Source organism: Haemorhous mexicanus, chromosome 8 (genome assembly GCF_027477595.1).
Source record: "Haemorhous mexicanus isolate bHaeMex1 chromosome 8, bHaeMex1.pri, whole genome shotgun sequence".
Taxonomy (NCBI): Eukaryota; Metazoa; Chordata; class Aves; order Passeriformes; family Fringillidae; genus Haemorhous; species Haemorhous mexicanus.
Genome location: NC_082348.1, coordinates 16,190,417 through 16,215,719, shown reverse-complemented (window position 1 = coordinate 16,215,719; position 25,303 = coordinate 16,190,417). Strand labels below are relative to the sequence as shown.

The 25,303-nt window shown below is 39.4% G+C and overlaps 1 protein-coding gene across 1 annotated transcript in view; it reads left to right on the top strand.

Annotated features, from left to right (window-relative positions):
• The first annotated feature begins 284 nt into the window (after positions 1-284).
• LY75 (lymphocyte antigen 75) overlaps positions 285-25,303 on the top strand; it is a 43,826-nt gene continuing 18,807 nt past the window's right edge. The window contains exons 1-20 of the mRNA XM_059852934.1: positions 285-421; positions 2,628-3,002; positions 3,857-4,030; positions 4,284-4,448; positions 5,016-5,126; positions 6,798-6,938; positions 8,509-8,697; positions 9,370-9,527; positions 10,338-10,448; positions 11,648-11,736; positions 12,066-12,238; positions 12,415-12,611; positions 13,915-14,057; positions 19,590-19,671; positions 20,228-20,299; positions 21,693-21,816; positions 22,654-22,689; positions 22,941-23,116; positions 23,704-23,768; positions 24,604-24,680. Coding sequence (XP_059708917.1) covers positions 334-421; positions 2,628-3,002; positions 3,857-4,030; positions 4,284-4,448; positions 5,016-5,126; positions 6,798-6,938; positions 8,509-8,697; positions 9,370-9,527; positions 10,338-10,448; positions 11,648-11,736; positions 12,066-12,238; positions 12,415-12,611; positions 13,915-14,057; positions 19,590-19,671; positions 20,228-20,299; positions 21,693-21,816; positions 22,654-22,689; positions 22,941-23,116; positions 23,704-23,768; positions 24,604-24,680 — 2,746 coding nt within the window. The 5' untranslated portion in view covers positions 285-333. The remainder of the gene's footprint in view (positions 422-2,627; positions 3,003-3,856; positions 4,031-4,283; positions 4,449-5,015; positions 5,127-6,797; positions 6,939-8,508; positions 8,698-9,369; positions 9,528-10,337; positions 10,449-11,647; positions 11,737-12,065; positions 12,239-12,414; positions 12,612-13,914; positions 14,058-19,589; positions 19,672-20,227; positions 20,300-21,692; positions 21,817-22,653; positions 22,690-22,940; positions 23,117-23,703; positions 23,769-24,603; positions 24,681-25,303) is intronic.

The window sequence follows — 25,303 nt, the reverse complement described above, 5'->3', positions numbered from 1 at the left end:
CAGTCTTTCCTCGGGTTTTCCCCTTTTTTTAATTTTATTTTTGTTGTTGTTGTTAATTCCTTTTTTTTTTTTTTTTCCCCGTTTACTTTTCTTCTTTTTTCTCTTCCTCCCCGCCTTTTCCCTTCATCTTCCCTCTCACGTTTTCGCTCGCGGCTCCCCAGCCCCGCTCGGGCCGGGCCGGCCCCGCCTCGCCCCAACCTCGGGGGCCGCTTTCCTCCTGGCAACAAGTGACGCGCGGGGGGCGGCCAATGGGCGGCGCGGCGGGCGCGGCGCTGGGGCACGGCGAGCCCGGCAGCGCGGCCGCCCCGCGCAGCCTGCGCGCCGCGGGGGACGATGGCGGGCGCCGGGCGCTGCGTGCGCGCCTGCGGCCTCGCCCTCGCCTGGCTCCTGCTGAGCTGCGCGGCCGGCCGCCACCCCGCAGGTAAGGCGGGCGCCCCCGGGCCAAGCGGGAGGCGGGTGCGCTGCGGACGCGGAGGGTCCTTGAGCGCCCCTGAGCGCCCCGACGGGCGCCTGGGCTGGTCAGGGGGCGGCGTGACGGGCCTTCCGCCACGGCGGCTCCTTCAGGCGCTGCGCTCGGTGGCAAAGTCCGACTGCGTGGAAACAACCTGGGAAACTTAGAAGGAGAAGCGAAGAAGGCAGGGAAAAGTCCCAGACCTCCCTCTCGGACCGTGCGCTTGGCCTGGGGCGTCGCGAAAGCCGCCTCCGGCCGCGGCTGCCACGTTCCCGGTGCCCGCGGAGCCGGGGCCGGGCCGCGGCCTTTGGCCTGACAGCTCGGGGACAGCGGGTGCCCGTGCCCGGGCAGCTCCCGGCAGCGCGCTCCTCCGTCGCTGTTATCCGCCGCTGTGTGCGCAGTGAGACAGAGAAGGAGGCTCGCCTTACCCGACAGGAAGCAGGTGGAAAAGTTTCACGTTGAGCAAATTCTTGTAAGCCACAGCCGCTAGCCTAGTCAGAGCTTCTGGGAAACAAGCTGAGCTCTTCGCTAAGTTGCACCTCACTTATTTTTTTATATCCTGTGATAGTAACAGGCTCAGGTTGGTAGCTGAAGATGTCACTAAAACTTCATGGCCAGAGCATTGAACTGGAGTAATTATTAATAAATTGCTGCCAGAGAGATTTGGTGAGGCAGTATCAGCAGTTTTTCCAGGGAAATTTTAAAAAGTGATTTTCCACTTGGCACCATCATGAGGGTTGTGGAGAAAGAAGTGAAAGAAGATGTGAGAAGAGGCTAAAAAGTTATTACAAGAAATAAAAAAAGGAAGAAAGTAATGAGGAAAGAGTAAAAAGCAAAGCAGATAAAGCACAGGGTTAAAGGATACCATGAAAGCAGGTTTAGTTGTTAAAATGTCTTAGTTAGTTGGATGAAAGGGACAGTTGGTTGAAGTTGGTGTGCTCCTTTAAAAAATTCACCATAGTAGGTGGGTGACTTACAGATTCTTCTTTACAGTGTGATCAGCTAGGTACTATTTAAATACTGCTTGGCACTTACACAGTGGAAAATTCATGGGTATACTGGGAAGTAGTGGTAAAATTCACTGCATTAACATCACTGAATATTTTCCTTCCTGTTCAGCCAAATCTATTAGTAAGTCATAACAGAAAAATGCAGTAGGAATGTGATTGACAGTGCATTACTATTAAATACAAAATACAACTCAGCAGATTCCTTATTTAAGCAGCAGAATAATAGCCTTGTGGGTCTGGTACAGCCATGGTCCATTTCAGCCTGATTAGTGAAAGTTCTAGACTGTGGAGCGATCTTTATTGTGGCATAGAAATAGTTTTAAGGTATTTTTTCATGGTCTGCTTAAACCTACTGCTGCTTGTAGGAAGTGTTCTTATACTGACAGAGGTGTTAGCTTTTCTTGGTAGGGTGATTCATACACTTTTTAAATGGTATACTGTGCTTTATCAACTTTAATTTTTCTCTTTAATCACAAACGATGCCAGAACAGAAAATGAAACTCATCACAACTGAAAATGAAACTAGGGTCCCTAATAGGGTCCCTACTAGGGTCCCTATATAATTCTAAAAATTATTCTCCTAATCTGTTGTGTGCTGTCCTTGGTGGGATACTCATCCTAAAACTTTCTTCTCAAAGCAGTGCTAGTTAGCTTAGTAGTACTGCAGCTGCACCCACAAACTGGTTCAAATCTAAACCCCTCATGCTGTGTATCATATAGGATACACAATTTAGAAAAAAGTGCTTAGTAAGTTAGTATTATTATTAATTATATTTTATGGTGTCTGTTGTATCTGTTACTGTGTTTGCAGATAGGCATGAAGACAAGATTTTTACCCAGTAAGCTTGCAAATTGATCAGGGGCCGATCCAATCGATATATGTTAAATATAGAGGAAGAATTCTTATTACTAGAATTGGACTTAGAAGTCTCATTTGTCTCTCCTCATTTTATAAAGACTTGGAAAGAGGTCTTTTTCCAAAGAAGTTAAGACTCACTAAAGAGCAGGAAAATTCACTGTGGCTTCTACAAAAGAGGGGGTTTTACATACGAACAGCAGTTGTGGTACTTCTCTGAAAGCATTTCTCAGAATGTGATTACCCTTTTAAAAATGAGCTCCCTGTGAAAAAGATGCTGAATCATAGCCATATGTTTGTTCTAATGCAGGCAATGATGCTTTTACCATTCGCCATGACAAACAGAACAAGTGCATACAAGTTAAAAACTCACTGATAGTCATAGATGACTGCAGGGACACGAGTGAAGCTTTATGGAAATGGGTATCCCAGAATCGCCTCTTTCACTTGGGGTCCAAGCAGTGCCTGGGACTTGACATATTCACCAAATCAGTGTCTCGCCTGAAATTGGTTGATTGCAACTCAGAATTGATGCTGTGGTGGCGATGTGCTGATTCTTCCATCGTTGGTGCATCTCAGTACAAAGTAACTATCAAGAATAACTATGTGACTGCAAGCATAAATGCAACAGACCAGTGGAAAAGCAACAATTCCTCCAGTGATATATGTCGGTATCCCTACCATGGTAAGTAAGTTTGCACTTTGAAGATTTTTTTCTTGTTTGTTAAGGGCTTTTTGAGTATGTGTGAGCCAAGAAGTTTTTAAAATAAGTTATGTGAAAAGATTGATCAGTAAAGCAATAGAATGTTGTGCTGTAGAGAGAAACTTCAAAGGTTTTAAAAAAAAATAACAGCACAACTGCAGAAATTTTCTTACTGGGTAGCTTTCTTAGCAGGTTTAAATCCCCCCTGCCCCATGTTTCAGTGGAAGCCTATTTAATTATGAAATACCAACCACCTTCTATCAGAACTGACACTGTCCTCCTCACCATGATGGGAATTTTCCTGTTAGCAGGATTTGAGGATGTTTTCTTTGCTGGTAGGCTACACAGTCAAATTCAGAGCATGCTGACAGCTCACAGCCTGCTGGGCTGTGAGCTTTGGTATGGTAGTGTGTGCACTTGCCATGGAAGCCAGTCTTGTCTGAAATCTCATGCTTGCTGGAAGAAGTGGAATGTGCTTTACCTTTTCCCTCTCCTGTACATGTTGATTGTTAAAAGTCCTTGTTCTGGAGGACTCTGCAAAGCACCTGGATTTCAACAGGCCAATGAATTATCTGTAACTTACCAGGATGGGGGAGACAAGTTTCTGCTGTTTCTCAGAAGAAAATGTCCAGAAAAATATTTCTCAATGTATTTTGTTTTTCAGTTCTGGCGTTGTTGTATATTATCTGTAACAAGAATATATGGTATTTTAAGACCACAAGTGTGATTTGCATGCATTTAGGTTAAGTGTGTCTGTACAAGCAGTAACACTGATTTGCTGTACTTTCCATGTCTAGCAAGGGGAATGTATTTACTTTTTTTTTTTCCTTCTGCAGAGGTTTATACTAAAGATGGCAACTCTTATGGCAAACCCTGTGAGTTCCCCTTTCTGTATAACAAGGTGTGGCATCATGACTGCATCCAGGATGAAACTCACACGGGTGGGAAATGGTGCGCCACTTCTGAAGATTATTCTCGAGATGGAAAATGGGGAATCTGCTTACAGCCAGGCATGTTGGGTTTCTAAATAGACATCCTAAAAGCATTTTGTCACTTCTCTGATGTACAGCTCCACCTTTGTGTGGCTGTTAAGCTGTGTAAAAGCTTTTCTGTTGCAGCATTGGCTTAAACTGCAAGTATTAGTGATGACCAATATAAAAACCAATAGACCCTACATATTATATTCAAAACTTTTTTTTTTGAAACTTTCATAATATTTCTGTGTAGTTTTAGTTACAAGTATCTTCTGCTTCTTTTAAACAGAGGATGGTTGTCATGATAGCTGGGAACATGATCCAGGGTCTGAAAATTGCTACCAGTTTAATACACAGTCTGCTCTTTCTTGGAAGGAAGCTTATATTTCATGTCAAAGGCAAGGAGGAGATTTACTTAGCATCCAAAATGCATCTGAATTAAGTTACATACAAGGTAGGTGTAATTATTCACTTATGAATACTGGGAAATCTTTATAAAGTGGAGGCAGCGCTTTAATTTCTGTCCTAAATCTCTGGGTCAAAAGTTGATTGTACTTTAAATATTTTGGCTTTCATTTGTGCAGCAAAACTAAGGTACTAATCTCATTTTAGGGAGTTATTTGAATTTGTCTGTATGATTTCATTGTAGCAGTTAGATGTTGTTCATATTGTTAATGAGGAGTATTCCCAAAATCCTAAATACAGGCCAGAGTAGCAGTTGGTGTTTTTAGCAACATGTTACTCTCTTGCTATGAAATTGTCTTCCCTGATGTTCAGTTTTGATCTGGAGACATTATCCAAGTGCCTAAAACCAAAGGAGAAACACCTGAAGACTCTGGGAGGGGAAGGCTTGTGTGGATTAATCCTTCCTCAGTTCAAGAAAGCTTTCATGTCCAATTATAGTCGCAATCTTTCTTTCCTGAAATAAATGCCATTTCAGAATGCATTTTCAGTTTAAAGGAGACCAATGAAAGATGAGCATTTTATACTAATTGTTTTTCTTTAAAAAAAATATTTCTAGGCAAGGATGACATTGCTGAGATCTTCTGGATTGGCTTAAATCAGCTGGATGTTTCTGGTGGTTGGCAGTGGTCAGATCACAAGCCTTTGAATTTTCTCAACTGGCATCCAGGTACTGATATTTCTGGTGGTATTGACAATGTTCTCAACAGTAACTAGTATTACTTTTTTTTCCAGCTCATTCCACTTTCAGAAGCATCTTTTCCTCCTAGCCAGCAAATCTTTCCCTTCTCATTTTATATTTACAGCTGATTAGGTTATTAAATCTCTAAAAAGGTGTAACTTAAATAGTATTTTTGAAGTCCATTTTAGTAAAGTATCCACAGCTTTCCCAGCTGCTAAATTTCTCCTCCCACTGACAGAATGACACTGATTTCCCTCAGATATTCTGATTGTTTGTGTTCATGCAAGGACTGATGTTAATTAGAAGCTTAACTTGGGTTTTTAAACTTCAAGGTTGCCTAAATTTTTTTCAAGGTGAAGATGAAAGAAGTCTAAAACCCTTGAAAAACCTTTTTTAATTACTCCAAAGATGCTGGTAAGATCAGTGAGAGTATGTGGAATTTCCAGGATGAATTTGTAATGTTCTCACAAATATTTTATGAATCTGTGTGTATATGAGAATCCCAGAGTCACAGTCATCAGGAATATTGAAGCTAATGTTGTTCTGCCATTCAAGCTGAATTTGAGCTTTTTTAAGTGGAATTCTCTTTTATCCTTTAGTTTCTAGAAGAGTGCAGCAACTGGAATTCTGTGAAAAGTTGAGAAGTGGTTTCTGTTGCTTCTTTGATAACTTTGCTAAGAAATTTTTGTGAGATTTTCCAAATGAACTCTGTCTTTTGGAAAGGTTAAGAACTTTACTGCTTGTACTATTGACTGCACCTTCTTCTGGAGCTGTGACCACTCTGTAGGACTGTAATGCAGTGCTAGAGGCCAGACCATCCTGAGATACAGTGGCATAATTTAGTCTGCAGTCATGGCAGACATATCCATGTCTACCCCTCTTGTGAAAGTATTTACAGGTGCCTTATAGGAATTTTGATACCTGCAAGTTGAGCCCATTACTGTTTCCTTTCCCTTTACCCCTCTGAAAAGACCCTGTCCCTTGTTCTCTTTCATGAAGAACTGAGGTTTACCCTGAGCCTTTTTTCTGTGAGCCTGAACTAACCCAGTACAGGGGGAGCTGAGGTGCTCTGTGTAGGCCACAGCTTGGGTTTGCACTGAGGCTCAAAGGAAAAGAAAGTCAAAAAGTTCCATTGGAAAGGGGCTCCAAGGAAAGCTGAAGACTGCAAAAAAGAATTATTCTCTGTGCTGTTTCAAATCTGGAGCCTTGTCTAAGGTTTCTGTTATGGTTAAGGTTATGGTTAGCATTGAGAGCAAGTGCAGGACTGTGTTTGGAGTGGGGGTGGAATGGGACTGCCAAAGGAAACTGAGGGCTGCGAAAATGGCTCTCCCCTGAGATATTTCTAGTCTGGGAAAGTGCTCAGCCAAGGGTTTCTTGTATTGTAAATAGAACATTCCTCCTGGTTCTATGATTAAACATTGGAAAAGAAGTCAAGATTCCTTGATTCTGAAACTTTCTCTCTCAGAAAAAACATTCTGTGGGACCTGTGCTAGGACAGCTGCCCTCAGTTGATGCAAATTACGTTCTTCAAATAGAAGGTGCCATACTATCCAGAGTCTTATTCCTGTATTGAACACCAGTAGTGAAAAGAAGCAGTCACTGCCTTACTGTGTGATAACTTGTGCTGTGTGATATGTTTTTATTTGTTCCTGTCTATAGATGTGCAGAGTTCATCCCCACTGGATGGGATGAGCTGTGTGGTGATGAATGCTGCTTCAGGGCAGTGGCAGAGTTACCACTGTGGGGCTCAGCTTCCATATGCTTGCAAGAAGTCACTCAATGAAGTTTCAAGTGTTCCAGGTAGGACAGTTTGCATTTTTGAGTTTTGTATGTTAATGCAAGCATAATGTTCACTTATGGAGTCATTCTTTTCCCTCCCAAGCCTTTTCAGGCATCTCTGCCAAAACATTTTCACAACAGCTTTGGTTTTTTAGCAGAGCAGAAGCAAACTCTGTTTCTTCAGTGTCAAGATGATGTATCACAAACAGTTTTCATTTTTTGCAGCTTTTTCATTCACACATAAAGCATTTTGCAGCAGTCCTGCCCTTTTCATCACATTTTCCTCCATGGCTTGTGCCTTCTTTTATGTATTACTGGAAGTCTGGAACTGGCAGTTGCATCTCAAACCTTTCCTTTAAGCTTGTTTAAGCCTTTCCTTTAAACCTTTGCTTTAAGCCTGTTTCTCTCACTCTTGGTGTGTATTGACATAAAGTGGGACTTACCTGGGTCTTGGATCAAACTGTTGAATTCAAATAGAAGTAGTCAGGTAACCTTACTGTCCTCTGAAACCAGGCCAAGCACTGAAAATCAGAGTGCAAGAGTTGGTGGTTTGCTCAGTGTGTAGTCTTTACTGGACCCATAACAGCTCTTACAACATAATAATTCCTTTATCTCGACCTACACACACACAGAGGCCTTCAGTGTTTGCAGTGGCATGTAACTGCTTCCATGCTTTTGGCCATTTATCTACACCTGAATGTCCAACCCTTCCCATGGCCATGACCTCTTCTATGCATGCTTTGGCCTTACCCAGTTCCCAGGGCTCCCCTGCAAAAACTTTTACTAAAAGGTAATTGTCCTTGAATGACAGGGAGGTCTAGAGGAGAAGGGGTGTGGGGTGTCTCTGGCTAAGGCATGTTCTCTCTAGCTTCCCCTGGAGAGGTGTGTGCATTTGGAGAAGAGATAGTAATCAGTTTAAATTTAACTGTACTGGTTCAAGTTTTGCAGTGATACTCTGAAAGCTAGTTGTCAGTTAACAATTCTTGTCTGTTCTCTGGCTCCTCAGTGGGGTATGTAGAGTTATTACCAGTGTTTATATAGTGTTTTATTTGTTAAAAACCAAAATTCCTGTGGTTGGAATATTTTATAGTGTGTTTTGTACCAGAGAGGCTATTAGTATATACCTTTTCAGCATCCTTTAAAACTAGTTAGAATTCTTGAATATCTTGAGAAGAAAAAAATATTTAAAACTAGGCATTTGTTGAGTTGTATGTTTCTTTCCTGCAATTAATCAGCTTGATTTGTCTTCAGTTGCTCTTGAAATCTTGCTTACAATTAATTTTGGACCTTTCACTTACACTAAGACCAGCTTAATGTAAGGCACTCCTGCCTTTTGCTTCCACTCCCACTAACCTCTTTCTCCTTCAGTCTGCTTCAAGGCCCCAAAATATTATGAGTTCTCCTAATGCTGCATTGAAGTCTATTTGTTTGGCTAAGGTGTGACCCTTTCTTTCATGAGCCCTGAAGGGATGTGAACACTTCTGATTGCTGCCTTCTGGCTATTTTCAAGGTGCTGCTGACTTTAAAGCCAGCCCCTTCCACTAGGTAATGTAAAACAAAAGCCTCTAAGTCCATTTCTCTTCATTGTTAGAGTTTTGGAGACACGTGGATACTCTCTGTGATCCGGGCTGGCTCCCCCACGATGGCTTTTGCTACATGCTGATAAACAACCAGGCGCCTTGGAGTACAGCAGATGAGTTGTGCAAAGCAAATAAGAGTAACCTCATCAGCGTTCACTCATTAGCAGATGTTGAACTGGTTGTTACAAAGCTTCATAATGGTGAGTTGGGGTGGTTGTAAAGGTCAAGCACCAAGTGCTGCACACCATAAATTACAGACTGTTTTCCGTGTCCTAGCATACGGTTGTCATAATCTCTAGCTTTTAAGTGTGGGTGTTAAAGCTGAGCTTGTACTGAGGCTAGTGTTGAATGTTGCTGTGCAGATCCAAGCCCCCTGTGTTAGGACTTGTTCTGGTTCAGTCCATTAATTTATTTCTTTACTGGGCTAACCTGCTTCTAGTTTTGTAATGCTTTATGCTTAATTTGCTCATTCAAAGAGAATAGTAGATAGTTGGGTCAATATTTTGACTGCTGAGTCACTGAACTAATAAATAGTACCGATAGTGTTTGATGTTATGCCTTTGCATACACTCTAAATTTGGTTGAGGGTTTTTTTTGCTTTTTTGCTTCTTTGTGTGTTCGTTATTTCTGTTTGTTTGTGGTTGGGTTTTTTTCTTGTTGGTTCCTTCTCTGTTAAGCTTACTCATGGTCATGTGAGTTTAAGATAAGAAACAAGATAACAAACATATGGTCTTTTCTCCCTGTAAGAAAAGTAATATCACTATACTGCTGCACAGTGTGATAAAAAAATTAATTTTGCTAATAACACATTGCTTTCCTGTTAGTTTGAATATTATATTGAAACAAAATGCTGTCCTAATTTTAAATTACAGATGCTGAAGAGGAAATGTGGATGGGTCTCAAAAATGATGATGTGCCAACCTTGTTCAAGTGGTCAGATCACTCGCCTGTGGTTTTTACCTACTGGGATCAGAATGAACCAAGAGTTCCCTTTAACAGCACTCCTAACTGCGTGTCATATTCAGGCAAGGTAGGAATACAGTGATGAGTTTGGTTTTTGCTTGGTATTTTTTCACCATAGTAGAGGCAACCTGGAGGGTGGTAAAGCAGATAGCTGATCTTATTTCTGGAATAATCTACAAAATACATTTTTCTACAAGCAAATTTCTTGAAATTATTTAGCTGGAACTTTGTAGATGTGTACTGCAAAGAATGGAAGAGATGACTCCTAGCTCTGAGACTAACACATTGTTGGCCAGATTGTATTTTGGGTTACTGTATTCTTGCATGTCTCTGGCAGAAAGGTTGAAAGGAAGGGATATCTGGGTTCAGTCATCTCCCAGGCCAGTTTGAGTCACCCAGTCTGAGGATGGAATGTTCTAAAAAGGGTGTTGGTGAAGGAAGGAGGTCACTAAGAGTGGGAAGCAGGCTGTATCCCATCCTGCAGATTCATTAGAAAAGTGGAGCACGCATTTGTCTGCTGTGTCAGCAGCCTGGCACTGGAGTTTGTGCTCAGCTCAGCTCTGGGCTGTCTCTGAGCCACTGCCACATTAGGCTGAGCACACCTCCTGCACCCATTCCCTTCCTGATCTAAGAGAATTGGCACCACCCTGACCTTTTCTTTCCTTTCTGGATGTGATCCAGAATCCTCCCATCTCCATGTGTGTCAGCTTTCTCTCTCCCTTCCAAACAGGTACCTGTGCATATAATCTAGGGCATCCCACCCAATATCTCTACTGGAGGCATTTTGGCTTTCTCGCAATGGAAACAGCCCCTGCAAACACAGAATTGCAAAGATTGTTAGAATTTAAAATATTTCTTTTTCCTTTCATTCCTACAGCTGGGACAGTGGAGGGTCAAATCCTGTGAAGAAAAATTGAAGTATGTTTGCAAGAAAAAAGGAGAGATTTTGAATGAAACAAAATCAGATAAAAGTTGTTCATTGGAAGAGGTAATAGGAAGCCTCTATTTCTTTTATAGTCATTTAGCTCTGAAACCTGCTTGAAATGACTTACTTCCTCTACTTCCATTTCTTTCTCATCTGTTCAGTAAAGTCTGTGGAACATTTTATCTGAAAAAGGAGATTTATGTAGCATAAACCAAATTTCACAATCTTCTAAGCAGGCTCTGGATGTATTATCCATCTGTTTATTGATGAGAGTATTACGAGTTTGGACCCAGGAGAGGTTGTGTTTATTTATTTAAAAGAAATCGATTTTTTTAGAAATGTTATTGATAACACCATTTGTTCTGTTGGTTTTGTTCAAGCTATGTTTTAAAATTTAGAATAAGCACTTTGCAATGTAATATGCAGATTACATTTCTTGCACTTCACTGGCTCTCATTTTTGTTCTTTGACATGAATGAAGGTGGGGGCTTTTTTGGTTTTTTGTTCAGTTTTTTTACAGTACGACATCTTATGGCTTAAATAAAGCTTTTGTCTTTTGAGCTAGCCTGGGATGGTATTGCTAGCTACTTCAGAGTTACTTGGTTCGGTTTTGTGTGGCATATTGCTTGCAACAGGAAAGATGTTTACCCCTTATCCTTCTTCCTACGTGGCCTTTTTACTCTGTCTTTTCAGAAACTTCCAGCATGTAGAGTTACAGCTATGTGTGCTGTTCAGACACCAGTGGCATTGCTAGGCTAGAAAAGAGTTAACACATTAATGTTTCTTGAAATTTCAGTGTAAATTTGGGGAGAAATGTTTGAATAATAGAGAAATTTTGTAAGTTCCCACATTTTCAGTATCAAGTATTTTTCTCAGAAGTAAAGAAACACTGGTGTATGCCTTCCTAATATGCTTGTGTTTGAATCCTGGCGTTGGTGGAACAGCATGAAAACTCCTATTGTTTTGAATAGGACTGGGCTGTTGCCCTTGTGTTTCTCTGTAAATGCAATAGTGGTCAGAAGACTCTGCCCAGGCAAGCTAAAACAGTGGTGTATTTTATTCCTGTGGCTGCATTATTTTTTACAACTGTGAATCTGAGAGTTGATGATAGTGGACCTTGTGTGTGACACAGTGCATTTCTTTCTTGTATATGCTGTGCCAGCTTGTGGGCACCAGCCACTGTTGGCAATGATTTATTTTCTCCTGTAGGTAATGCCTAAATTAGGTTGTTTTGCATAATGTGGTTTTTGTTCTCTAACCAGGGATGGGAGAGACATGGAAACCACTGTTACAGGATTGATAAAATGGAAGTTTCATTTGGAGCCCAATGCAATCTTACAGTGATGAACAGGTAAAGCACATTTGTAATTTATGAGCAAATTTAACATCACAATCCTGGAGATAAAATCAGAGATTAAAACTGTTTTATGATAACTAATGGTTTATAAAGAAAAAGTAGAGAGAGAATTGCTTTTGCCAAGAACTAGAAATGTGTAACAATGGTAAACCTACATGTGAAACCTTCCTGCAAGTATGAGAACTCCCAGCCTGCTGACCGTAAGTTGAATATGGGACTGCCTGGATGACTGCTTGAACTCATGTAATATCCCTCGTTTTTAAAGTATCTCAGTAGTTTGTTATCTTTCAAATATTGACTCCAATTAATCTGTGAATTTTCAGATTTGAACAAGAATTTATTAACAGTCTAATTAGAAAGCACACCAAAGTTGAAGAAAAGTACTTCTGGACCGGTTTGCAGGATATCAGCCAGTCAGGAATATATTCCTGGGGTACAGTGAATGGGGAAACACCTGAAGCTGTGGCATACACCAACTGGAATTCCATGCAACCAGGTAAATTTGAAAACTAAAGCCACATAAAAATACTGTCCTTTTACACTGAGCAAGCACTGGAGTACCATGTTACAGGACTCCGAGCGTGCAATAAAGTAGTAATTCACAATTATGTCAGGGGTTTTTTTGAAACTAGCCAGTGGTTTTAAATGTGGTTTTGGTGGCTTTAATTTTAGAGTTTTCAGGAGGATGTGTGGCCATGTCCAGTGGAAATTCTCTTGGAAAGTGGGAAACTAAGGATTGTAAAACCACTAAAGCATTTTCTGTCTGCAAAAAATATATTGGGAAGCCCAAGGAGCCAGAAGTGCTCCCAAAGCCAACTGATCCCTGTCCCCCTGGGTGGCATAATGGATCCGGCCTTGCCTGCTACAAGGTAAAATGTCGTTCCTGTTTGATGTTAATTGCTCAGTACTGTCTTGGAGGAAGTGAGTGATCAGCCATTTTGTGGGCATAGCTGCTCTCAAGGGCATTTTCCAAGTGCTCCTCACCAGGAGAGGGAATTGGTGTTGATTCAGATTGACTGCCTGTAGATACTGTCCTGCATCATCATCTGCCATTCATGGAAGGTGCATTGTGCTTCTTCTGTGGGCAGCTGACTGGGGCCACAGCCCTGAGCCTGTACTGCTGCACAGACATGCACAGACACCTGGTTAGGGAAGGACAGCACTTTGCATAACCTTCCCTTGCCCTTTTCCTTTCTGTACTCCAAGAGTATAGATAGGAGAGGTAGGATTTTTCTCTGGTTTGAATATGGATATATAAAAACATTCAGCCTCAGTTATATTTTACTGTTTTGAAGTGACCAGTGGAAGCAAGCAGCTCTGCTATTTAGCTGGAATGGCTTAAACCAAATTTTATTTAGAAATTCAGGTTTTTCCCTTCTATTAAAAAATCGAATCAAGTTAAAACTGGGGCTGTTCATTAGATTAATTATATTTTGGCTCGGTCTGCTATGAAATGTTTCTTGTAAACAGCTCATATAGCAAAGTGGGGAAACCCAGCTTGACTAACAAGGGTGTGGGCAAGCATCCTGAAGGGATAGGTCTGGGCTGCTGTGCAGCATAGCTGTGCTATAGCTGATGGACATGACAGCTGGCCCTGGCAGATTCTCCACAACTGCTGTTGACCAAATGCAGCATGCCTGTGCAGAGAGATCCAGCTGATGGGAATTGTCTTGGACTGAAACCAAGGGGATCATGTGGATGTGTTAGCTGAGGTGTACGAGCCAAACTTGAACCTCAAATGCATACAGGTTTCCAAGGGTGTGCCAAAGAACTTTCTTCATGCGCAGCACTTAAGTGAGCCCAGTTTAAGTGAATATTAGGCTTTGTAGTTCACCATAAATTTTGAAAGAGCAGCATTCCTTAAGACTTATAACTTGACTTGCAGCTATGGAATGAGCTGGCTGGTGGTTTCTAAAATGTTTCTGGTATAGAAAAGCAGAGAAAGTCTGTCATGTGGAATATGTTGCATTTGAAACAAATTTTGTCAGCTAAACTTCAGAGTCTGGCTGTTGTCAAGCAAACTGAAAGAAAAAAAATGTTAAAAAGTCAAGTTTTTTCCCTATGGAAATATCAGTTATTAAATCTCAGGTGGCCATATTTTGGTAGAATAGGAGTGTTTTAAAAATACTGCCTCATGTCATTTTCTGCTCTGACATTTTGGCTGTTGTGAAGTTCTTCCATAGTGAAAGAGTGCTGCGAACCAGGACGTGGGAAGAGGCAGAAAGGTTCTGTGAAGCCCTTGGAGGCCATCTGCCTAGTTTTAGCCACTCAGAAGAAATTAAGGCTCTTCATTCTATCCTGAGGAAAATGATCAGGTAACAAACTAGCCATGTTCTAAAGTTTTGATTCTGCAGTGGATTCCAAATGCTGCTGCTGACCACGAATGGCAAATACGAGAGTGTGTGACACCTGTGTTTCCCACAGAACACTTTGATGTGGCATTTGAACTGCCTTGCTGGAAAATGTCACAGGAGTACAGCCTGGGCTAATATTTCACATTTCTAGAGGCAGCACAGGAGAGAAATTTCTGTAACGGACGATGCTCAAAGCTCAGATCTAAGTCTGTTGTTACAATAAATTATTCCTTCTCTGTGTGGAATTTTGGCACACCTAGATGGTAAATGTACCTACTCTTTACTGGTACATTCTTTAGAGATGAGTTATTATTTCAGTTTTTCAGATACATCTCATTTTTATTCATGAAATTCTTCCTGACTAAACTGGGTGCTAACTTTTGAAAATGTGAATAATGTAGTGTCCAGCAATCTGGTTGGCACAGATCCTATTTGGCATAGCTGCACTAACACTATATGGGCATTAGATGGGTGTGCTGAATGTTCTGGTATCAACAGATTAAATGCTAAATAATTTATGAGTTTAAAGCTTTATTTTTAATCAAATGAACTGTCACTGCAAAGCTTTATTAGGCATTGGTGTGATGTCAGATCCTTGTGTAATAAGGGTTTTTTGATTGACAGTCTGTTTTTTCATAATTTTTGCCTTCTAAAACTCAAATGCTGCCAGTTATGTGATGTAAATTTTTCATCAACAAACTAAATCAGGATTATTGCAGAAGCTGCCAGCATACAGCACTGTGATTAAATTTTTAAACCCGATGACTGAAGAGGTCCCTTGTTGAGAAACCAGTGAACTTTTTTTAGAAGTGCATAAGTCATGAAAATTACTCAGTGTTTATGTTAATAAGAGACAAAACCAAACTTGCATGCTCTATATATTGATAGTTGAGCTTGTGTAAAAGCCACTTGTGATTCCTTTGCTAAACTGGCTGAAGTCCCACAATAAAAATCAGCACGCAAATGATTTCCAGCTGCAGACCTTATTAGATGGTTTTTCAATTCCAAATTTTGTTTTGGTGCACCTAATTTACTATGAAATGTGACTAGAGAAGTAACATTTTATTTTTCTACAAGTACTTGGAGCTGCTTTTGAGCTTGAAGACTGTCTGAGGTATTAGTTACATTTTCTGTTAGGAGTCTAAAGGTGGAGACTTCTGTCTTTCCAGGAAGTAAGTTGACACAAAATGCTCCTGCATTTCCCATAGTTCAGAAATTTCAAACTTAGTCTGAAAGATGATAAGTCCCAATATTTCAATATTATTCCAGCAGAACTTAAAATGAGGGGCAATATATTGAGCCTGGTGCAAATTGACTCTGCAGTTAGTGTTGCAGTAATTGCTCATGTCAAGTATAACTGAAAACACAGTATTTTCATCTGAGCTAATCCCTTTCTCAGCACTTCAGAACATTCTGAACTGAAATACTACATAGTCGATATTGCCTGAGGTATTTTAAATAATGTTTGTTTAGGTAACATGATGAATTGTTGAAGATAGTTATGCTTTTAAATTACTCAGAGGTGTTGATTACATAAAATATTTTAGAGGTCAGATGTCAAGGGTAGTTAATATAAAAATCAAACTCATTTGAGATAGGAAACCATGTGAATTATTTCACCAAGAGCAAATACTTGAACTAACTGGGAGAAATCACTCCAAGGTGATACTAGATATGATTAGCTGCTGGAGTGTGCTGGCATGCAGTTTGTTCATATTCTCTGTATTTACTCAGTGCAAACTCCAACCTAAAGCATTCATTCAGTGCATTCATTTCAGCTTGGGGAAGGAGCCACACCTTGACTCTCTTGCTTTCAGGTTTTTTCCCCTTGCACAGTTCTCTGGTGACTCATTGAGAATTGTTTGGTTTTAAATGTTAGCAAGAGTCATTTTGGTTCACCAGGAAAAGGGCAGCTTGCCTAGTCCATTCTGTTCTTTACTCAGATTCCACCTTAGAGTCAAATAAGAGCCAGAATCACTCCAGCCAAGTCAGGCTATTGCCATTGGAAAGGAAAATAAAATTTTCCTGCCAGCCTTCCCCTCTTTGGAAGAAGTAGGATAACCTCTTTTGGCTTTAAGGGACAAGATACAGGCAGATCAGATCCAGTTCAGCTACTTCCATTCTTTTCAGACTGTGTTTGTGAGCATTCTGCGTCTTACAGCTGGCAGCAATGCTGGACACAGGAGGAGAAACACTTGCAGTGCACAACCAGTGCAGCTTGCACTGGTTAGAAGTAACATTTCAGCAAGGATGCCTTCCTGGAAAGAAATCCAGGTTGCCTTTTATATTAACAGCTCTGCTGCTGTAATTGATTGGAGTCTAGAAAGCCTCACAAACACTTGAGTTTGAAAGAAAAAAAAAACACCTTAACAGAATGGCCAAAACAGCAATAAAGCTCAGATGCAAGCTGTAGTAATTGCATTAATGCAACTTCTCTTTTCTTCCACTCAAAAGCAGGTAATTAGCAGGATGTGATTTAGCTAGTGCAGTAGCCTGTTTCAGCAGGGAGAACAAGGTGGCCCAATGGGCTTCATGCAGAGTTTTAGGCCAGCACTGCCTTAGATTAAATAGTGCCTTAAACTGCACCATTAAGGAGTTGGCCCATATGTATACTTTGCCTCTTGTCAAGAACTAGGTTGACCTACAAGCCCTAAAAACTTCTCTCATAATCTTGTGTTGGAGCTGTTATAAAGGATAGAGAAAATAATTTTCTATTTTGGCAGCTAGAATATGATCAGAAAAATTACAGGTTTATAGTCCCTTCACAGTCTGAACTGTATTTATTCCCTCCTGCAGTATTTGACTTTTATGAATGTTTAGCTCTGTGAAAAATTAAAACCAGCAGTATTCTGCAGGGGTTGCTAGAGATTTAGAGTCTTTCAGTGTCAGTGTGGAGTCCATCGTAAAGCACAAATTGCATGTATGTTTTAGTTTAAAACTCAGGATACTTTAGACTTTTAGAGACAGTTTCAGGAGTGTAGCTCAAAGAATACCCTGTCACTGAAAAATCCATTTTGATATCAGTCCACAGGATGAATTTTAATGCTTTGCAATGAGGAGACAGATACTTGAAGCACAAGCAAATTCCTTGCTGCAAGCTTAATTGCAATAGGGAGTCTTAATTTATCTTTGTCTTAAATAGCTGGTGGAATTCTTTCTTATGATGAGATGACAGTATAATTTCAGAGGGTTATCAGAAGGCTTTACTGAAGCTTAAAAGTACTGTCAAGTGTAGTGTAACAGTTACTAAATTACTTATGGTCACGTCTGACCAATTCCAAAAGAAGCAAAAGAGATACATTAATGTGTAAGAGCCCAGTCAGCTGAAAACATTGTTCTGTTTGCAGGCTAGTAATTGTAAATTGGAAGATAAGCTGGAGAAATTCTTGACCTGGCACACTTCTTGTTTTTAATTTATTTATTGTATACTACCCAAACACAAATTGAAAGAGTTTGAAAAATTGCTCTAGAGCCTCAGGTAATTACTGCAAATTGTTTCAAAATGAGTGTCTCAGATGTTATTTTTAGTAGATATTCCTGTGTGGATCAACTGCTTAAACTGTGCTAAGTCTGTAGGTGACATTTAGGAGGGGATCTCTGCCTCTTAGTTGGAGGAACAGCCACAGAAAAATGAACTCCTGAAGCCAAATAGCCAAAAGTCACTTAGCTGTTTGACAGCTGTGAATGTTTGGCTCACAGTTTTCCCACTGCAGTGGTATGGGGCATTTAGGCTCTTTAAAGGCTCCTTAGCTGTATCATTGAAAGGCTAAAGATTGATCAGTATGATAAAATCACACTGGAGTAATCATACCATCTCACCAATGTCAGAAAACTATTACTGGAGTTGAGAACAAAGAAAAAAAAATAGATCTGTTGGTGGCTGATACTTTCTTCCTAAAGGAAACTTAACCAGGTAAAGTACTCTTGCTCTTCTTGGATTTCATATACTTAGCTCACAAACCCTGGTTAAGCTGTTTCTTGGTGCTGCACCATCAGTATTTTCAGACTGTTCAGAATCTTTCTGGTGATACTTGGGGAAAGCTAGTGGAAAAGCTTGATTCTGAGTCCATCCCTCCAGGTAATAAAGTAATTTTCATAAACTTTCCAAGTTCTGGCTTCAAATCACAAAGTTTGTTAGCTACCTACCTGCTACCTTCTGGGGAGCCTTTTACGAACTCTGACCTCTGCTGGTCAAATGTCTCTGTCCAGTTTTGAGCTTAAATTTATTTTTGAATTGTGATTCCCTCAGACATGATGTTCTTTTCACTCAAATCATTCCTCTTCTTGCAGGTTTAGTCTTCTAAAATATTACAAAGAATAATTGTATCCTTCCCCTGTCTTTCTTTGGGAAAACTATACAAGAAAATTCTTAATCCTTGTTAATAGCCTAAGCACCTAATTTCCTCAAATGTCCTGTGTTCCTTCTTTGTGTTTGGTGCATCCTGATGGGATAGTGCTCCTGATACAATTCTACAGAAGCCCTGTAGTTTGGCATCAATGCTTTATTGTTGCAGTCAGACCACCTTGATGAGAGTGCCTTTTCCACAGCTCTTTTGCAGTAGGGTTTCATGTCGTCTGTGATTTCAGAAGAAATTCATGGTCTTTCTCCCCTCTGCTGCTTCCAGCTGATACAGTCATTCAGAGAAGTGTCTATTGACTTTACTGGGCCAGGTAGTGGATTGGAGGGAGTTATAAAGTTCAGTTTATGAACCCTGCACAAAATTGAATCTTTGAGAATTTGCAGTACAAAACTAACCTTGCAGTTGGATTGTCCCTGTAACTTTGTTACAGCATCTTTAGATTCATAAACAAAAGATTATTGTAAAGGTTCTTACTGCAGACTTGAGTATTTACATTGTAAACCTGGTTTTTTCAGGTAATTTTGTATCTTTGAACATAACTGAAATTTTAAATTTAAGTGTCTGCTGCTTTTGAAAAATGAGGAAGTAAAATCTAGGAAAAAAGCCAGTTCCCACTGGACTAAAATTTCTACTGCCACTTGTTCATGCAGCCATTGAAGTCAGTGGTGTTAGGTGCTGATTTATGTCTATTTATGAGGGTGCATAATTGAAATAGGTGCCCATGTTTAGTGTGTTTATGCCACTTACAGAGTTAAGGGAAATAGTTCTTTGAGTAGAAGCTTTTCTGTGGTTTGAGGAAGAGGTAATTTGAGCTGATGGTATTTGGGAGATAGCCCAAGGTGGACAAGAGAAAGGGAACCAAGCTATATAAACACTCTGTGTGTGATTCTGGAAGAAAAGAGACCATTATATCAAATGACAACTGATGAAGTGGTGATGCAGCCCACAAAAGTTAGTTTTCTTCTGTATAGAAGAGGTCCTAGCCCTTGTGTCTATTTTCTCTTTGACCTGCTACAACTAAAACCTTGATTTTGCTGCTTGTTCCTAAATAATGCCATGCCATAGGTCAGTCTTCCTATTAAATGAGCTGAACCATATGTTTGGCATAAGATTGTATCTTGTTTTTTTACAGCAATGACAGATGGGTCTGGATTGGAATGAATAAGAGGAGTCCTGATTCTTTGGGAACCTGGCAATGGAGTGATAACAAACCAGTAAGTTAACTTTTAATCAGGAAGTGTCACATACTGATGTGTTTCAACTAGGACTGAATTGAAAGTAAATTGATAAATATTTTAATTAAACTTTGTCAAGTCTTTCAACAGATTAATAATTCAGAAGAAGATTGTGCCATGCAAGCAGATTTCCAATTAAAAACGTATCTTTAACAAGGCTAACCAGATTTCCATCTCCATTATATTAAAATAATTTCACAGAAATGTAGTAGTAAACATCCAAGAGCTGGTGGAGAGAACAAGGTGTCTCCATGCCACAACAGAAGGGAGGGTTTATCAGCTCATTTCCTTGTTGTCAGACTTTTCCAAAAATATTTTCCTCACTGTAATTGTTATATTTGTCTGAAATTGTGAGTTCGTCCTCCTCCCCCCCAGAAAACAGACATGGTGACTCAAAACTGAAGGAGTAGCTGCCATTCAACACATTTTAATAGTACTAAACATAATGGGACCCCAGGTTTGAATGGTTATCTCTTGGAATTGCTACAGCAGAGTGTCAGATGCTGATTCTTTTACCCTGTCACTCATCCTGTAGGTAACCAGTGTTGTTATGCCACTCGACTATCTGGAAGATGAGTATGATACAAGAGACTGTGCTGCATTAAAGGTTAGTTTCAAGGTTTTTAGTAATGTGTGGTTTTACTTGGAAGTACTTGGAAAAAATAATTTTTCCAATTGTAAACTGAATTTAGGTTTAGATGTTTTCTTAGTATAATGAAAAAGCTGTGTTTCTTTTATCAATCTACTCCTATTACAAACTTTCCCTTAATTAAGTATTTTTTATGAGACAAGTTCTTTGCTAATGATAACTTTTCATAGGACTTCTTCTGAACTTTTTTAATTACAAAATATTTTAGTAACAATGCTATTCTGTATTGCATAGTGCCATACTATGGATCTCTTATATAGTACATATAATTCTTAAGGACGTGTCATGGAGTCTAAAACAAAAAAGCACAGAGAGCCCTACCAGTAACTTTTAAAAAATCTATACTAGCTTTTCTTAACTGCAGATTAAGAAAAAATTTGAAACCTGAAGGGGAATGCAGTAGCCAGGACAGAGCATGTGTTTGTGTTTATTGTTTGTATTTCCTTGTTTACTTGTGAAATAGACTGTATGTTCTCTGTTGGTTTCTAATTTCAAATGTCAGACCTCAGCTTGATTCCTGATTAAGCTCTTCAATACTTAATTTAGTCTGGATGGCACGAGTTTTAAAATAGCCTTTAATTTTTCTGAAGTATCATCTGACTTTTTGCAGTACCTACCATCCCTTTTAACCTAAATAGAACCACCTCTGCTTTCAGGATTTACTGGGGGAAAGGATAATTGCATCCTTTTCCTTCTGTTCACAGCCGTTTCCCTCATTTGCTTCTCCTGTGTTCATGACCCCAGACTGAGAAGCTGGCCAGCATTGAGCTCCTAAAATTTTAGACCCAGGAGAGCACTTTGAATGGAATGCTGTGAACATAGTAACTTTCCTCTCCTGCCTGCTAGTTATAGACATGTCATTTCAGTAAATAATAAAAATTTCTCTTTACCGGAGGCACCAGCAAGAGTGAAGCCAGTTCTTCAAGCTTGATTGTAAGAAATAATTTTAAATAAGAACTTTTGTTTCTGTTCCACTTCAGATGGTTTCTTCTTTTCAGCAGAAATGTGATTAATTTCAGGGGAACAAGTTGCAATAGATAATTTAATAGTAAGTGTCAATGAGAAACTGGGCACTACAAAAATCCTAAGAAACATTATTTCTAGGAAAAACTTCTAAGATGTTTGTGTGTAGACTGACCTTAAACCCTTTATGTAATTGCTTCACAGCATTAGCTAACATGGAGAGTTATAGACAACTGTATCTGCTCTTTTATTTGCAAAATAAATTGTGTGACTAACAACACAGTAAAATACACTGATTTTGCCAAAGGACCTTTTTATTACAGTTTAATTTTACATTTCAAAAGCCTATGTTGTCCTAATTCAGTTCTCTGTTTCTATTTGAATGCAGACCTCACAGTTTTCACGGAGATCATTTTGGAGATTTTACTTCCATGAAGCCAGAGACCTTGAATTTTACTTCAGGCCTTTTGATTGTGAAGCCAGGCTTGAATGGGTCTGCCAGATTACAAAAGGTAAACTGCAGTTACTTCCATCTATTCATATAAAGAGTTTAATACAATGACTTGTAATTATTGCCCTATAATAGAAACTTTGCAAACAGTATTTTGTTGTTTCCTCTCTGAACTGCTGATTCCTGAGGAATCAGACAAGAGGACAGTACATGAAATGTCTCACTAATGCCACATACAAACAGATGTACACTTAGATCAGAAACTGACCCTGAGGAGGAGGCAGTATCACTGCTCTCATATTCTTTCTAGTTCCATGAAGTAAGAAGTGTTTTCTTGTGTGGTGATATAAGCCACTAAGTCGCAGCATTTGTGGACTTGACTTCATCTTTCTTAGTGATATTTTTAACTAAATCACCACAAGTATTTTGCGTGTACAGTTTGCTTCAACCTTAGGTCAGCTAGCCTTCTTGTAAAACAAGTGTACTAGCTCCTCATTGTAGTGAGGAGTGGGAAGACAAAAGAATTGCTTGGCATATCTGCACAGATCCAGGTTTTTTCATGCAGTATGAAATGTAATCCAGTAGACTTTTACATTTGGGTTGTTGATTAAAAGGTGTCTTGGGATGAAACTTTCTTGTTGGGGTGAGATTCTGTAGAAATACTACTTTGATGCTCGAGAGATGAAAGAACCACAGATATGAAAGATGGAAGTATGCAGTACTCCCATTAATTTTATATCAGCTAATTTTAAACTATTAAACCTGTGTATGATTTCATTCTCCTTTTTTTCATCATGAATACTGAAAAGTATGAGTACTAACCATCACTTCTATTATTGGTGGCCACAGTCTTGTTAGAAAGTGAATTCAGTGACTTTTCCTTTTTTCTTCTGAACAGGTAGCACTCCAAAGACACCAGAGTGGTATATACCAGGTAATTTGACTTCTTGTTTATTTTTCCACTATGTTGAAGGGTTGTTTGCACTCAATGTCTTTTATTAGGTTTGCTACATTGCTACTGCAATGCCTGTTTCATTCCAGAAAAGATTATGACTGATAGAATTTGATAGAATTTGGTTTTGAGAGAGTTAAATGTCAAATTGAGATTCCTTAATAAATTCAGAAAAATAAAAGATTTGAATTTCAGAATTCATTTCTTACTCATGTGATATTTCTTCTGTGTAGATGAAATTGGAATTCATGGACCCCCGCTTGTTGTTGATGGAGCAGAGCTGTGGTTTGTACCAGATAAAAACCTGAGCTACCAGGAAGCTATTTCCTACTGTCAAAAAAATGATAGTGATTTAGCCTCTGTAGAGTCTTACCCAAAACTCAGGACAATACTATCTCAAATAGAAAAGGTAAGGGGTTGTAATCTGTTTTCACAGTTACTTTCCCTTGCAGCGAAATATACTTGCCAAGTTTTCCAGTATAAGAAAATGTTAATCTTAATTTCTTTCTTTTTCCTGTTGGCCTGAATGGTTTTCAATTGTGCTTAAAAGGAAAAGATGGGATAAAAGAGAATTATTTTAATAGTAGTCTGGTAAAAGAATTTTTGAATTTAAAAGTAGGTTTAACAACATTTAAAAACCACAGAACTCTGAATGGTGAAAAAGGGTCATAGAGGACCACCATGCAAGCATCCCATTGTCTGCAAATATTTCATTAACAGTTGTGCAAGTTCTTACTTTTGTGCACAGGACAACATACAGTTTTTTCACCTGGTGAGAGGATTTAATTAGAAATGCTGGATGGTCTGATAGGCTTTATGGAAGGGGTTTGTGTTGTTCATGGCATGAAGGTACGCTCTTGTAAGGCACCTGAGAAAAACATGTCAAGTTTCAGTACCTCTGTGACTAATTTTGTCACATTGTTCTATGTTTGGTAGAGTCAGGAGCTCTTTGTATGTGGGTTGTAAAATACTGGGTTTTGTTCTTTACTTCCACAGTTATCAAACAGCGAACAGAAGTGGTGGCTGAAGTTTATTGATTATGGCTACAGCTATCATTCACCGTATGTAGAATAATTATGAGATGCTTTACTGTAAGCTTTATTTTGTGCTTTTTAGGAATTGTGAACTAGAGTAGTTAATTCATAGTAATTTTATTGTAACTGAGTTAGTAATCCATTTTTTATGTGTGTTATCAGAACCTCTAGATTTTGAGCTGTTGGGCTTAGGCATCTTAGTCTTGTTGTGTGAATCCTTGAAATGTGTGATCCTAGTAGCTAATGTATTCCCTTGATCTTTGAAATGCTTTTATTGGGGCTTTGGGCAAACTTGTGTGTTCTGTTAACATTTGGAGAACTGACCAAAAAAAAGTGCCCAGTCTGTTGACTCTGAGGGTTGAGGAATACCCAAGAACAGAGAGTAGGAAATTGGTTTAAGACACCACTCTTCTAGTTAGGTAATGCCAAAGTGTTGGAGGACTTTTAGTATAGCCTTGTAGAGCTGGGATGACTCACAACAAATCTTGCATCATTCCCTTCTTGGCTGCAGGGAAGATTCACTGGCTTCTTACAATGAAAGTCCTTCACTTTCCAAAGCACTATAGCAATGCACTACTGTGAAAAGAAAACCAGAGCTATTGCCTATTTCCTTCACTTGTTGTGGCAGTGTGCTGTGATTGCAACATGGTGATAAATAACCTCCTGCACATCTCAACACAGTTAATTTGGGCACGGTACATAACTGCTGAACCTACCACATATATATTTCTAGCCTAGTTTGTGTAGAGCATCTAGAAACAGTTAATAGCCCAAATTTTTGTTTGCACTGACACTGTTGCTGTCAGAGTTTCTCCGTGAAGGTCACATTGGATTGGAGATTAACTGAAATATTTATATCCAGTTTACAGTTATTTCCACGCTTCCATGATAGATTACTGAGAGATTGCTGGTATATTTCCAGAAAGAACTGGTATAGAGGTAAGGTTGTCTTTATTTTTCACCCCCTCTGCTATTGTTGTGTTTATTTGGAAAGAAAAAAAGTAGTAATTACTGTTCTACCCAAACTCTTCTATTTAATGCAGATTGATACCAAAATAGGAGTGAATGGCTTCTTCATGATAATCTGATTGACTGTTGAATTATTTATTACTTCCTCATGTTAGAATCCATGGTAATATTTCTTAATGGCCAGAGGCAAACCTGAATTCAAATGACAATTTTTAATGATAGCTTGTCACTCTTTTTGCAACAGAAATTAATTAGGTGAAATCTGGTTTTGGTGGCTACCTTTTGTCTTTATGCTACATATTCTGAGGTCTGGAATTTGTCTGAGAGCTGTTAGTTCGAGAGGTGAACTCTGTGCTTGCAACCATGTACAAATCTGGAGACACAAATTCCATTAACTATTGCAGTCATATTGTAAGAGATAGACAAAATAATGAAAAAGCCTCCTGGTGGTACTTGAAGTGTATTGCTTCCTTTCTTCAACACTTAAATGTTGAGGAAAATGTATAACCTCCAGAGAACAAGAGGCTCTTCCTGTCTTCTATCATTTCTATTTAAAGCATGTTTCCCCCGTTATTCAGTTGGTTGCTGCTGAA